Consider the following 16,698-nt stretch of genomic DNA (forward strand, 5'->3'; position numbering starts at 1 on the left):
GTTGTATCATGTTAAGTTGATGCACAGTAAAACTCTGCTGTGTTGGTGAGTTAACGGACTATTCTAAATATCTACCGTACCGTTCACAAGACGTCAAGTTCACAATTAGTAGACTTCGTATAATTTTCCTTCAAAAGACCTTCATATCTATATGTGAACAAATAATGTCTCGCTGTGAGTTTGATATTTATACGGTTCAGTTTTATTGCCTAGTATGTAAGCGATATAAAACAAGTACGATAAAATCGTTTTAATAATGGTTTGCATTATCATTCCATTGCTCCATTAGCAGTAATAGGCACCAATTGTAGCTCTAAAGACGACACCATTTTCTGTCTATAAGTCTTTTGAGCTACAATATTGCAGCTAGAGTTCCACTAAATAAAACAAGACTATACCACAGTCTTCCAAAACGTGCACAACACACTTCACACACGCCGGACACCACATATACGTGACCCTGACTGTTAATAGGACGTAAGCATAATAAACCTTACCTAGAAGACAACATAAACATACCACAGTCTCCCAACACACGCACCTCGCACTTCACACATGCTACACACTGCATACATGGGAGGCCGTCCTTACATGACCCTGGACGTTACATGTAATAGGACTAAAATAATCAAACAAACATTTTAACTGTTAAATCTCGGGTTGTCGCAGTTTGAGACCGCGACAACACGACAACACGAGATGGCCGTAATCAGCCACCATACCTAACAGATGTCATAGCTTTGAATATGTGTCAAGTGTATTGGTATCAAATGGAATGTCTTCATGTAAACGATTTGTGCGACCGCATGCCAAGGTCAAAGCAAACTCGATGTGTATGGTCAAACAAGAGCAGGTATTATCAGGGTTTGTCAGTGACCGAAATTGACATCACAAAACGATGCACTAGTCCTTTTGTGGCATGCAAATGGTGGTTCCTCTTATATGACTATATATTTACATTTTGCCACAGAGACTCCCATTACTCTAATGATAATCGTGATCTGCATTATGAGACAATAATATCTATATAAATGGATGTGAATCTTGTTTACTGACACCATGTTAGTCCGCGCGGGAAAATTGCTAAAAGCTAACGGGCACTATTCGATTTATCTGCCACCCAGATTGCATGATTTATATCTCCAATAAATGCAATCTAAAAATCCTCTAATGGTTAAAGATGCTCCACCGCTGACAAATGTTTTTTTTTTCACTATTAAAAACAGGAACAGACGATTTAGTATTTTTCTTCAGTTACAAAAGTTACTTACTTTACACCATTACCACCATTGAAAAGCTTGAGCTTCTAATTTTACTTTAAGTTAAAAATATGAAAAATAATTAATTGCATCCCGAAAAAATTCTGTGGCACTATATCCTATATGGAATGAAGTACTAATTGTGCATGCACCAAAAGCAAAATTAATTATTTTATATTATTTTTTTGTGTCAATTAGACATATATATACACGATTGAACACCAATTATTGCTGAAATGATGAATATCATTTATGCTCTTTCGGCGGTGGAGCATCTTTAAATAAAACAGAGTTGTCCAACACGCTGTATGCGACAATTAATATAATAGGCTAAGGCAGCCCCAACTTCTATATAAAAAATGCTAGTATAGACACAGAGTGGTAAAATGGTAAGTGCGGACATAGCCTCGTTGTGGTACAGGATTTAAATATTTCTGACAGGAAAGAAAGCAATATGGAAGAGTAAACGACTGTCGTCAAGGAAATGTGTCCAATAACAAGTCTGTTGAATTTCCTGATAAGGACTGCGTCCTTGTCCTATAAGTCCACTATCTACTGACTTCGCATTAAAACATTATCTAGACAGGTATAATATCAAGATTTCATAACAAACAACAGTGAACGGGGAATAATTATCCAGTAAACATTTGACTCCAAGTGTGTTAGTATTGATCGGATTTTAGTGTTTGTCCTGAAATGTATTCGCGCTAATTGCATTTTCATGCAGTTTTTTTTCAGCAAGTATTTCGAATACCCGGATTCACCATTGTACTTCATTCTTAAAAAAGATCTTGTGCTAAAATTTGATGGCAATATTATTTCATACGATATAGATAATGGCAAAACTAAATATTCTATACTATGCTTTGACCTTGGCATGGGCGTATGGTTAAGATGTCCCGACATATTACCATGCACAAGTCCTCCACCTCTGGGTCACGAGTTCCAATCCCAAGTGGGGCAGTTGACAGGTACTGACCGCAGTTCGGTGATTTTTTTTCTCCGGGTACTCTGGCTTTCCTCCACCAACAAGCCTGGCACGTCCTTAAATGACCCTGACTGTTAATATGACGTTAAACTAATAAACCCAATCCTATTTTATCCCAAAATTTTCCCATAGTTAAATATTCATCATGTTTATTACATAAAGTAACGACTTTGTTAGGCATCAACTCTCAAAAGTTTTGGAAAATTTTAACCTTTCTTTCGTTATATTTCGTCTGCGGTAAATCCACTTATAACTCAACAATATTCGTAAACAATATATTCGATGATACATGTAAATTGTATTTGTAAACAGGTGTGGTATATCAAACACAACACCCCCCCCCCCTCTTTTTTTTTGGGGGGGGGGGGGGAGTTTACAATTTATTGGAACTATTTGGTGAAAATGAGGTAAAAACAATTATCCTAAATGTCATACAAATCTCCCTACAAAAATCAGAGAAAAAAAAAGAAAAAAAAGTTCAGTTAGAAAAATAATATTATTAGCTAACTCGTGATTTATACTACCTTTGTTTGATTAAGTAACGTCCTATTGACAGCCAAGGTCATGTAAGGACGGCTTCCTACGGAAACTCTTGCCCTTTTTATAGTGCTATATCACTGAAGCATGCCGCCGAAGACACCAAGCAACACACCCCACCCAGTGACATTATACTGACATCGGGCGAACCAGTCGTCCCACTCCCTGTATGCTGAGCACTAAGCGCGAGTGAAAACAAGCACTTTTAAGGTGTGTCAGAACCCAGACCCTTCTTCACAGGGATGAACGCTCAATAGAAGGCCAAAAGTGAGCTGGTGTCAAGGGAGACGTTAGGAAGAATAAGGTAAGGTAGGAAGAAAGAAAAGATAAGATCCTAAATTTAGTCGCCTTTTACGATCATGCAATAGGGGCAACAAGTACAATTCTTACACCTAATATTTGTATTAAACCAAAACATAAGCACGAAATAAATCATACAGCTACTATCTTTTTAAAATCATGAAATGTCCATTTGTTTTATGGAAGATCAAGGTCGTAATGATAACAGTTAAATATGTCATGTCATTGTACCGATCTATTGAAGGTCAAGGTCAGCTGAGGCCAGTTTGTATTATCAGTAAAGACATAACAGCATACTAACAATCACGGAGACAAACAGACCGAAACATGTATATTATCGTCTCTTTTCTCCTTTATGATTTGTTTTTGGGTAATTTGTGCCCAAAATTATTTCATTTGTATAAATTTTGAGCTTTGAGTGAGTACTAAGTAACCATTCATAAGAAATATATTGTAATTATGGGTTTTCTAGGGAAAGAGATAAATAGAATGTATTGATGGCTTTCTCCGCGCAAGGTTCATAACATATAATTTATGGAAAATACAAAAATACAACAGGTTCGCGAAGAATGAGCTTAATACGAAAGAACCAGTCTTTTAACAACTACTAAGGTTATTTAGGGCCAAACTACAAATCATGTAATAGATCCAAAAGACAGATATCTAATAATTGTATCTAAAATATCAGGTTAAAGCATAGACGGATATGAATTAAAACCCATATTGTAAATTTTGATTAATAAAAAGATTGTTGGAGATAAAATGGTTCTGGTTAAATACACAAGAAAACTCACGCACAACGATGATAGAACGTTCGGATGTTGAATAGACATAAGATGGTAAAACGTTTATATCAAAGCTAGCAATCTTACCACGAACGTTTTCACCACTTGTCCAATATGCAAGATAAGTTTTAATACTACATTTAAAATGTCATCGGTCCAGTTTTTCTTGGCATTAGCGGCCAGACAAAAGTAATAAGGATGGTGTGAATAAATAAAATGCCAATACAGATGTGTAATAAAAACATAGCAATAATTAGTATTGCCATAGCATACAATTATATGATATTGAGAGTCATTCTTCATTTCTAGAGTTTGCCTATATTCCCATCCCATTTTACACATCCTTTGAGAGGACCCTTTAATTCGTCTTTATTTCTTGACAATGAAAGTGTTTTCGTGATATTAATGATTGGTATGGGTGTTTGGTGTATATACAATGGATAAGAACGATATAAAACACGGCGATCTCGGCCACTGTTCCACATAGAAGACGGTACGCTTCCATGGGAATTACCAGCTTGTGAAAATCTCGGGGATATAACGTGTATATCTGCGGCTCAGTAGGCGTAAGTTCATTACCGGCATTACAGACCCAGACGACATGACGTTTTTGTGTGTGTTAGCGTTGTCTCTGTCGATTCTGGGAACAGGTAAATATTTCATGTACATGTTCCTATCTCTCTCCTTTTTATCAAAACATGAAACTGAATTGAGTTTCGACTTAGGCTAAATGCGCCAAATGAGTAAACTGGATTAAGTTTTCCGGAATTATAATAAGTGATTTCGTTGCGAATGAAACAGATATAGTTTATTATAGATGGACAAGGTATCAGCCCGGTCCTTGACACCACCTAGTTTTAATAAACATCGACTTTATTTACGATATATAAAAGTTACTTGGTTAAATTGACTAGCTCCCTACTTTTTTCAAAAACCCTTGCTCAGCTGTGTGTTAGTCTTTCTAACTAGCACACACCTGGAAGCTAGCGCATACCCGCACTCGGCTATTTCCGGTAAACCAATCAGATTCGAGGTGGGTTGGACTTGTTTCCGATCAGGAAACAGGCGACGTTACAATTGGGCGGAGCTATAGCTAGTTTCCGATCACGCCCTCTCCGTAGACATAATCAAACGACGTTAGTATCGATCGGAAACGTCGTCATGTTTATCTTGTAAGTGAGAGATTTGTGAAAAATGCAATGGTGTCAGAGAACAATACATTTTATATCTACATGTACGTATAGTTGTTATGTACATTTTTAGGCTACCTAGGCTAAGTAATTAACGTCTCGGAATTTGAACAATACATGTATATAAAGGAGTAGGTATGATAGGACCAGTATTTGGCATTAATTTTTTAGGTCGAAAAAATATTAACTCTGATCCACATCAATTTCACATCAATAAATACTCTCATACTTGCCATTCATCAAATCATAATTTTTTATAACCATATACACGATGTGCTCCACCTATGACGTCATCAAATTGATGATTTTCCTCTTCTCGCCAAATTTTGCTAGAAAATCATCATCTTTAGGTTAGAAAAGGCTTGAAATGGATTTGGCCGCCACCTTGGAGCAACTTTATATTTTGCATGGATATGCGTAGATACAAGATACACAACGAGTGAAAATCTCTTTCTGCTCTACGAAGGCGGCCACATTCATTTTTAGAGAAAACCACTCAAAAAGTATGATTTTTCAAGGATTTTAGTGAAAATGGCGGGAAACTGCATGTTGATGACGTCATACTGAACATAATTGGCGCATGCGTTATATTTTCGGGATGTAATGTGTTAGCAAATGTATAGTCGAATCAACCTAAACGCCGCCATTTTGTTTTTTTCGTGAACATAAGCGGCCTTTCGGTTAAAAATCGGTGAAAAATGTCAGCGATGTGCCATGTTGCGCGAGATATACAAGCAGCTTCAGTATTCATAATTCGAAATTACTACGTATGTTTAGGAAACGTTATAGAATGACATATTTAATGGTTTGAAAGCATTTTAAACACTGTTGGTGTTAGTATCTTCAATCTTGCATATATTTATTTCAATGGATGGTTGAGAAGGGGGCGTGTCCTGTAACTCGCAGCTTTACTCGGTTCGTCTGACAGAAAATTATCAGAAGCAAGCCGATTTGAAATTGAAAATGAGCATTTTAGAAATGTTGACTTTGTTTACACTGGGATAACACAGCTGATTTTAAGAATGTCGGTAATAAATATTGTTGTAATCTATTTCTGAGTAACAGTACATTGCAGATTACTGTTATATCAATATATGAAGACGCGATCGTCTGTTGGCCAAGGATATCATGCATTATAGACCTGGCTGGAATTACATGTACACTGTATGTACATTTCACAGGTTTCACAATTAAACTACAAATAAATAATTAATAAATTATTGTTGTTTATCAGATGAGATATATACCAAGGTTTTATAAGTGAGACTTATAAATCGTGTACACATACATAAATTCATTTTGAATTTCAAATATAAATTATTTGTTCTTTTTCACATAGGTACAAATTTAAACATACATGTGCAAGCACATGAGCCATATTATACATGTACAACGGTTCATTATGTTTCTTATTTACATATATAACATAATGTGCTATTTTTCTATATTCTTTATGGGGTTTTTTCATATCTAACCTTATCTGTTTACAGCTGGTAATTAGATTGGGGACATGCTGGGCTCTCTTAATTTGTGAAGTAATAGTCTGGAAGATCTGCCACTTGTCTGCATCTACATTACACAATTCAAGAAAGTCAACATTTACTTGTGGCTAATCGTTTTTCTCAGTGTTATGTTCTAGATTGTCAATTTTGGTAACCGGAGCCCATCGCTCCTGCAAAGATGCAAGGTGCTCATGCGGCGCTCCTGCATATTTTGGGATAAAAGAGGTACAACTCTGAAGCTCGATCAACTTGTTTGCTGGTTTGAATGAAGGAATTAAAGTGTTAGCTGGTTTTTGCTGAATACACATGGAACTTTACAAAGGTGTTGAATTGTGCTTTCCTGACCATGGATGACCCACTCTACTTTCTAAAAAAAATGTACCATCTGATTTTTCTATTTAGGAAGAGAACATTTACAAAAAATGTACAAGTTTCACATTGCATGACCAAAGGGCATTTCACTTCTACAAGACCTTCCCCATAACATAAACATGATATTAATACGTCTGGGGAATCAGATAGAAAAGGAAACTGTTTACATTGTATAAGGCCAAATGCACTATATATACATCATGATGTATAGCAAAAAAGAACTTTACAAATTCTTTATTAGCCACAGGTTCTCCCTTCCATACTTAATGGATCTTTCAGAATCTATATAATTTGTTTGTTACACCAAGAGGGTATTACATAATGATTATTAACCGAAGAGGAGGTATGCATCGGTATACATGTACCTCCTCTTCGGTTATTCCTTTTCTTTTCTGCAGAACCCAAAATATATGCAACAATTTGAATGGTTGAATGGTTAGCATGTCAGTATTTCTGAAGAACCAGAAAGGTGCCAGTGGCTACAGGAGGACACTACGTTCAACCAACATTTAAATATTTACGTTTTTTTTTTATTTCGCACCGCCTCAAAGAAACTAGTAAACTCCGATTACTTCATTTCCCAATGAAGATGGTTGGTCATGCGCTGACCTCTGAGATACACGTATTATATAGAAAGACGTCAACCTTACTCTTGCGATTTTAAACACTGTTACATGGAACCTTTATTTCTCCAATATCGATTTTATGAGCCCTTATAATGTAACAAGCCCCTGTGTTCTCAGTCAAGTATTATATCCTATAGCTATGCACAGACACAAGTTGATAACCAAATACTAACTGGCACACATGCTTGAAACAGTATTCAAATAGTAACCTGTGCTTGTGCATTGTAACAGGCAATACACTCAACAATTAATAAAACCAGTCAAACAAAGGAGCTATGAACCAAATGAAAAATTAAAAGTTGTTATTCGTCCCTTGCGAAGGGTTCTCCACTCTTCATTCTCACTCTGACCCCTTGTTGCTCCCCAACACTTTCCACATCTGTAAATGTCACCTTGGGAAATGAGTTGATGAAATCCTCTACTGCATGTACAAAGAAATTGAAAGTGTTGCGATTTAAAACATGTGGGTTTTCTGTTTTGTTTTCCCCTTCTTTTCTTAAGTTAACAGCTGTTATGTACCTGGTATGTCATTTCTCCACTTACATGTTACATGTTATGACAAAAATGTGACAAAAACCAATACACGTATGGAATTTATTGTTAGCATTATTATTGTTCAATGTTGGTAATTGAATTATATATACATGTATTATTTTGATATTGTTAATGAAACAATAGTACAAATGATAGAAATATATTATACTATGTTAATTTATCACCTGGTTGAAGCATTTGTGTGGCCTTGATGTTTTCTGCAATGGTCAACGTATTCAAATTTGAAGTGTCAAATCTGGGTCTTTGGGATGTACATGGCAATGCGTTGACAATAGTTGTTTTGGAATACTTTAATTTCTCTTTATACATCAAATCTTTAATGCACATTCATTGATTTTTGTAAAGCATTGCATTTGATACTATCTGGAGAGTTTTAAAGGGTAAATGTTTCAAAATAATATACAATATGTACGATATTTAAGGATTAATTTGAATAGATTTTTTATGTTATGGAGATATAACACAAAAATCTGAGGGTATACTACTCAAACTGCGAAGCGGTTTATGATGAGAGTACACTCAGAATTTTGTGTTATATCTCAATAACATAAAAAATCTATTCAAATTAACCCTTATAATTCAATTTACTAAAGACAATTTCTTCAACACTCAAAATTTATTTTGAGACTATTTTCTCTATGAAATCATTACGCCGTCATCTCAGCCAATCAGAAGCAACGTCACAAACGGCGACGTCATTTTTTCCTTTATGGGCTGATACAGTAAATGTTTAAGCCAATGAAAATGCTCGTAACAAGCAAAATTGAATTATTATCAAATCCTGTGTGAAATTTCTGACTTTTTCCCTTGTCAAGTCGGGGTACGCATAGGTGAAAATCTCTCTCCATTTTTGTTTTCTGTGTTTCTAAACGATCTGGAGGATTTTTTTATATCCAAATGAAGTACTTCTCTCCAAAGTCTTAATGACATTATAACAAGAGATTTACGTAATTTACTAGAAGTAGTTGTACAATGATGATACTGTTATTCCTGCGGAAAGTGTTGAATTAAGGTATGCATGCTGCACTGAATAATTTCAGCAAATATTGTAAAATACGGTAGTTAGAAGTAAATGTTAATAAAACTAAAGTAATGATATTAGCAAAACAACTATATACTCGATAATGAAATATTGGAAATTGTAGACTGCTTTACATATCTCGGAATTACTTTTAAATTTAACGGAAATTTTGTGGCGGCTACACAGAGGCTTATAGAACAGGCACAAAAATCTATTTTTTCATTTTTTTTTAAATCGAAAATAACCCAGAAGATCTACAACCTAAGCTATTTGACTCGTTAATTGAACCGATATTGCTATTTGGGTCAGAAATCTGGGGATACGAAGATAAAACTTTTAGAACATACCCATCTTCAAATTTGCAAAAGAATTTACAATGTTAGGGCTGGCACACCTGGGTACTCGGGGAAGATATCCGTTAGAAATAATGGTATAAGCTAAAAATGTTAAATTTTAGAACAACCTTTTGTCAAATGAAAATTATATTCCGACGGTAAGCAATATATTATATAGACTAATGGTGAGTTTAAGTTGCAATGGACAAATGTGGTTCAAATGGTTAGATCAGGTTAAACAGGTTTTTAATGAGACTGGTTTCACATATTTCTTTGACAGTGAATTATAAGCATGAAGTTGCACAAAGTCTATGTGACGCATTTATGCCATTTATACCAAAATGGTTCATGGACATAGAATCCTCGTGCAAATGTTGGTTTTATTAAAAATTAAAAAGAAAAATATATACATTTTTTCGAAAATTAGTTAACAAAGTTATCTGAACAAAACAGAATTACTATTAGAAAATTCGGTACCTCTAATATAATGTCTTAATGTGATACTATTATGTCCTCGTGTAACACATTTTCATGTGTCTTATTGAAACAATAAAAATTTAGAAATCTTGGGATTATCTAAACCTGAAAAAAAATCTGATAAATGTAAATTTGTATGAATATGTCATATTCGCCATTACTATTTTTTTTAATTTTGTTGCATAAATTCCAATTAAGGCAGTATTTATGCTTTAAAATTAATTCAAGTTAATTAATTTGTTTAATTCTTTTATGTAGTCCTTCTTGATAAATTGAAAGATAGCTATTGGTAATTGAAAATCAAAAGTATACAATTTGATGTCCTTTGCAAGAGTCACATTAAAGATCTGCTCCATCACCAACACAACAGAACATAAAAGATATTTACCATTTTGGACAATAAATGTATGTTTAATCTGTTTTTTTCTAATTAAATTTGGTTTACTTTTGCTGTCTTAGCATTCAGTGCCTCATTCCATATATGGCATATATAGTGCCGTGGATCTTTTTTTTCAAGAATGTAAGTAATGTTGAGTATATCCTCCCATTATAATCGCTGCTGGATCACTTCACAAGAAATACGTCAGATTTCAGCTCTGAGCGTCGTAGTGAGCGAGTGCTTTACCTTTCTCCGCCATGTATTAAAAAATGTCATTTAAAAAGAAAACTAATCTATGATGATCTATTATAATAAGTACGTAATGTCAAAAGTAGTAATTATTATATCAAGATAACACGTAAATACACGTACAACATTGCTCACTTGTGACTGCAATCAAAACTCGTGGGTCGCCATGTTGTTTACACTTTGTCACCGTGTCCGGAAGTTTTAACCGGGAGGCCGCTTATATCATTGCTCAATACGAATAGGTTGATTGGTCTATTCAACAGTTATCTGGCAAAATATGTTGTTCTATACTGGAGAATTAACTTTGAGGCCATATTCGAGTCTTAACGTACCTTGTCCTTTAGTATTATGCCTAGTGGTATAAAATGTCGAAATACTGAGAAATCATAGCGGTTTGAAAAGAAGCAAAACAAAACGGACATGGAATCACAATTATCATATCGGAATAATATGAATGTTTGAAGCTAAGATTTTGTAGATCCATTACAATGTAAAATTATCTCAATTTCTAATGACCATGGCCGTACGCGACAGGAATATAGAGTATGAGAGATATTCATGTAGTCTAATCACAGCTTGTGTATGTATCGGTATATTCAAACAGTTAAAGTATGGTGTTAAGTGATATAGCAAGTTTCTGGTTTCCCTCGAACTCCGCCTCGTGAAATAGACAATTCTCGAGAAATCAGAAACTTGCTATATCCCTCAACCCAATACTTTAACTATATAATATAGTATGGACATGACCTTATGTAGAATGGATGCCGCCTCATACTTCACTTAGTAACACTATGATATATTTCTACAGATGGACAGGGTTCCAGTCAGATCCCTGTAGCGGCTTTCACCAAGGGTCAAACTACACACTTACATCTGACCCAGGGGGAGATAATCAACTACAACAAACTTATTTCAAAAGTTGATGCCAATATCGATGATAATGGCGTTTTCCATGCTACCCAGCAGGTAAGGAGTGCATTAGAAGGATTTTTTTATCGTAATAGTTAAAATCCATGGACTTTTTAGAGGTTACATTCACACTGGATAATACTTATAAAATTATCAGCATTGATGTTTTTCCATTTCTATGCAATAACAAACAATGTAGGAAGTCGTCTAAATGTACGCACACAGCAATGTCATTAGTTGTTCTATGAGTATTCAACAGGATGAAGATTGTGACTGTCGTTAAAATTTCTTATTATCACAGGTGAGGAAACATCCCCAAGGTTTGGCCAAAAATCAGATATAAGATATTAGAGAAAATTGGTAAACGTGGTGATATGCTGAAAATAACTGGACCACCTTCACTATTATGGGTCAGAAAACACATTTGGAGACAAACATGATTTCATTTTCGCGCTGTTATCAAATTGCTTGTTCTCTTGCTAATTGTAGGGTATGTACGTACAGACTTCTGGCTCATACAATGGTGATTTCTATTGTCTAGAGTTTTTATGGCCATTTTGTATTTATGTTCCCTATACAGTCAATCCTGACTTAACGACTACCTCTGTATAAAGACTACCGGGTTAAGACCACTTTCTCAGGGCTAATTTTAACACATTTTGCCCTACGTATAAGGACCATTGGGCTATAGAGATCAACATTGTGGTCCGTTGGGTGGTCTTTATACACAGTATTTTCATGTTTGTAGGACGTCCTCTCTACCTATAGCTCTAGATCTGTTCATAATTTTGCAATGAATGACTGAATGAACGAAGTGTGATGTCCGTGTTCTGGCAGAATGCGATATATTCGATATGTCTTCTTGTATAGTGGAACTGTTGCCCTTGTATAGTGTGCAAAGCAACACACCGGTCACAATATTAGGTCAAATGATCCGAAGGGTCAGGATGACCTACAGTTATCATGTTTCGTCCGACGTCGTCCGCCGTGCCCCGTTCTTAAACTTTACACATTTTGAACTTCTCCTCAAGTTCTACCTGTACGATTTGGCTGGAACCTGCCTGAAATGATCCTGATAAGATCCCGACAAAGTGTTGCTATTTTACGGGTCGATCAGAAATCTAAGATCGCAACAGCTGCCATCTTCAAAACACATTTTGAACTTATTCTCAAGTTCTACTGGTGCGATCTGGCTAAAACTCGCATGAAATGATCCTGACATGGCCCTGAGAAAATGTTGTTATTTTTCGTGTTGATCTGAAATCCAAGACGGCCACCGCAGCCGCCATCTTGAAAACACATTTTGAACTTCTTCTCAACTTCTACCGGAGCGATATGGTTGAAACTTCCCTGAAATGATCTTGATATGATCTTGACAATGTGTTGTTACATCTCTGGTTGATCCCCAATCGAAGATGGTTACAATGACACCATATCTAATTTCCTGTATGCCAAGGTAGTCGGTTGACCATTAGAGCCATTGGGCCTCTTGTCTAATCTTACATTCATGGCTCATGTCTGATCTAGGGTACTGTATTATTTGCCGGTTTTCGTGAAGTTCGCCTTGTCTGATGTTATATTAATAACGCTGATTTCCTATCTAGGGTCTGTACGCATTCCACTTCTACTCACTGACTCGCCTGAACACAGAGTTATGGATGGAATTGTACAAAAACACAGAGTTGATATGCTCAGCCTACGCTCATACCCCAAGCCAGGCAGGATACGCTGATGCCGGAAATTCTGCTCTGCTCTACCTAAACCCTGGGGATACGGTTTACGTGAAAGCTCACGACGCCTACGACACCACATTATATGGTGTACCGGACGAGATCTACTCTACATTCACAGGTGTACTTCTCGATTCCGGATTCTTTGGTGAGTACTAATTGAGGCGAGAATCGTCTCTGATAACGTCTCCTCGATCTGTTTTAGATGATTGATTTGGTGTATTAGATTAACGACCTATGAACAGGTAAGCCTGTTGCTGGGTTAGCTGTTTTATTTACGTCCTATTAACCGCCATGGTCCTTTTAAGATGCTACACCGCTGACGAATGGTATTTTTCTCTATCAAAAACGGGAGCAGACGACTAAGTGTTTTTGTTCAGTTACAAAAGTTACTTACTTTACACCATTACCACAAATGAAAAGTTTGAGCTTCTTTTTTTCCACTTCAACATAAAAATGTTGAAAATGATAAATTGCATCCCGAATAAATACCAAATGAAATACTAATTGCGCGTATACCAAAACCAAACACCTTTATATGTATTTTTGTGGTAATTAAACATATATACGTTACATGATGAAATATTAGTTATTGTTCAAATGGTGAGTGTCGTTTATGCTATGTCGGCAGTTGAGCATATTTAAGGACAGTCTCTCGTTTATCCATTGTGTATATGCATATGTGTGTTTTTATTTTGGGAGGCTGCTATACTAGTGGGGAGGAGAAATAGGTTCCCATGTACCCCTCTGACAGTTTTTCGAAACATGTTTTTTAGGACCGGTATGATGTCTAGTTTCATTTTTATGCTTGTTACAACTAATGTCCCATGGGGGTCATATGGCGTCCATCGTGGATTTCAGTAATCATAAATGGCCAAAATCACACATTCGCAAATACGCGCATAGATAGAGAACCAGACAACACACAGAGGCAAATAGGAACAATTTCTAACATGATTGAGACATGCTGAATACGATAAAATCATATTTATAACGTTACGTCTGCTCAGTTTTGTGAAATGGTGGGGAAAAGGAAATTTTCACTTTTTTTCACTAAAATTTCGATAAATGACATAATTTTCATCACAAGAAAAAATTGATGGACAAATCACCTTGTAACAGTCATTTCGAATTGAACTCACCCTAGTTTAAACACATGTGTACTATAAAAAGTTAGATTGCATGCGTAAGGTAAGAAAAAGAGAGCCCCCCCCGCACCGAATATATTAAAACTCCAAATATTCTGGCAAAACACATTGAAACAGTTATTCTTAATTGAATTGACTCTTGTCTAAACATATGTGCATTATCAAAGGACGAATTTATGTTTTTTAGAAGAAGAAGCGAGATGGAATCTCCAACACCATCATTCATAGAGAAAAATAACATGATTAAAAAATACATATTCCAAGAGCCAGTAAACATCCAAAGGCTAGTTCACATGTTTTATCTATAATCACACAGTTCCCAATAACAACTACAACGTGGTTAGCACCGTAATAATTTCTTTTAGTAAAAACAACTGGAAAACAAAGAATTTGTCAATAACCATCGGCTTGTGGCAGAACAAAAAGTACCAATTATTCTCCTTGAATGTTTCGTCCATAAGACACTATAGCACAGCTCATTACCACAAAATTAAATCCTTTCAGTCTCACGACTGCTCCTTTGGTTTTCATCACACTGCTGCAGGTTGGCGAAGGGTTTCTGTACTCCAGAGGAATAAATGTCCACATCTATTTCGACAATTTTGTCATGGTCCTGAAACCTTTGCTTAAAGTCGACTTCACTCCTTCTAGAGAGAAGTCCGATGTTCCCAGATATCTTACCTTCATCGGCTGGTCACACCTCTAAGAGCGTTGGTTTGTCAGTTTTCTGGGTTATTTCAACTCCCTGGCAGATATGGTCCCTCTAGAGAGACTTCACATCAGACCTCTCCAGATGTTCCTTCTCGCAAACTGTGTCCCTCCCAGCATGGAATGGGAGGCGTGGCTTCCTGTCAACCAGTCCGTCAAGGGGTTTTCATGGTGGTGGATTCTGAAAGACTATGTTCTCCTGAGGTTTCAGTTGTCCAAGACAGCTCCCACCATGACCTTGTTCACAGATGAAAGGTTGAGGGGCTTACCTCGACGGCAAATGCCAGACGGGGGAGTGGTCTATGGATCAGCTCTCCGGGGACATCAACATGAGGTCTCTTTTGCTGGCTCTGTAGGCTTTTAAGAATATTCTGCATTTCAAGATGGGTTGTGTGGCTACGGACAACTCTACAGTTGTCGCGTATCTGGAAAGACAAGTGGGAGGTCTCATATCCTTTATGCCCTTGCCATCCGTATTCTTCTTCTTTTCTGTCAGGAAATGCAGTTGACTCTCTTAGTCAAGCATCGTTCAGGCAGATTGAATGTTCTGACGGATAATCTTCCCATGCGCCGCCAGCCGGTTCTGACAGAATGGCAGCTAAATCCCTCGATCTTCAAATGGCTTGGGCTGTTGACGTTCTCTCTCTAGATTGGGAGGGGATGCATCCTTATGCATTCCCTTCATCCAACCTGGTGAGCAGGGTTCTAATAGAAGTTATGGGAGTATCACTGTTCTCTCCTGATAGCGCCCCTGTGACCGAGACAACCTGGTTTCCGGAGCTCTTCTCGTTTCTGGTGGATGAATCAGAACCAATCTCCTGCGCCAGCCCAGCTTCGGTCCCGAAATCCTCTACCTTCACGCGTGGAAGCGATCTCAGGAGGCCTCGCTCAGACAGGTTTTTTTTCCAGACGTGTCAGCTAGCATCGCCCGATCAATAAGGTCTTCATCACCTGCTGTGTACCAGTCATGGAAGATCTTCTATGATTGGTGTATGACAGAAAAATTGATCCGGTCAAGGCTTCTGTTCAGCTGATTGTCGATTCCCTTCTCTATTTGTTTAGGGAACGCAAACTTGCCTCTGGTACTATTGCAGGCTATCGCATACCTATTGCCAGTGTATTGTCGTTTGGTGGTAGACCAGAGGTAGGTTCTTCCACCTCTTTGTCTGTCGTGATTAGGGTGTTCAGTCTGGACAGGCTAAGGGTACGGCAGTTAGCTCCACAGTGGAATGTAGCACTGGTGTAAAATCACTGAAGGAGACTCCTTATGGGCCTATGGTGTCGGACTCCATTAAGTTTTTGTTTTACTTTTAAGACTGCCTTCCTGCTTGCTCTTGCCTCTTGCAAGGATGAGTGATATCCATCAGTTCACTCTTCGTGCCTTCGTTGGGCTAAAGATAGCTCTGTCGTTACCCTAATCACTGATCCTGCCTTTTTATCCAAAATTCCTTCCTTGTCTCTATTGAGTTTAAGGAGAATGATCGGTTGTTTTGTCCCTGTCGGGCGCTTAAGATTTATCTTGATAAAACTAGACGGCGAAGTAGTATTCTTCTGGGGTCAGCAGAATTTCTCCTCCCAGTCCATATCTGGATAAATATGTCAGGTGATCAGGATTGCTTATGAGCAGT

The 16,698-nt window shown here is 37.0% G+C and overlaps 1 protein-coding gene across 1 annotated transcript in view; it reads left to right on the forward strand.

Moving 5' to 3' along the window:
• The first annotated feature begins 4,399 nt into the window (after positions 1-4,399).
• Positions 4,400-16,698, forward strand: part of LOC138311087 (complement C1q tumor necrosis factor-related protein 4-like) — a 35,477-nt gene continuing 23,178 nt past the window's right edge. The window contains exons 1-3 of the mRNA XM_069252529.1: positions 4,400-4,519; positions 11,384-11,541; positions 13,089-13,362. Of these exons, the coding sequence (XP_069108630.1) occupies positions 4,471-4,519; positions 11,384-11,541; positions 13,089-13,362 (481 nt within the window). The 5' untranslated portion in view covers positions 4,400-4,470. The remainder of the gene's footprint in view (positions 4,520-11,383; positions 11,542-13,088; positions 13,363-16,698) is intronic.

This window comes from Argopecten irradians, chromosome 16 (assembly GCF_041381155.1).
Source record: "Argopecten irradians isolate NY chromosome 16, Ai_NY, whole genome shotgun sequence".
NCBI lineage: Eukaryota > Metazoa > Mollusca > Bivalvia > Pectinida > Pectinidae > Argopecten > Argopecten irradians.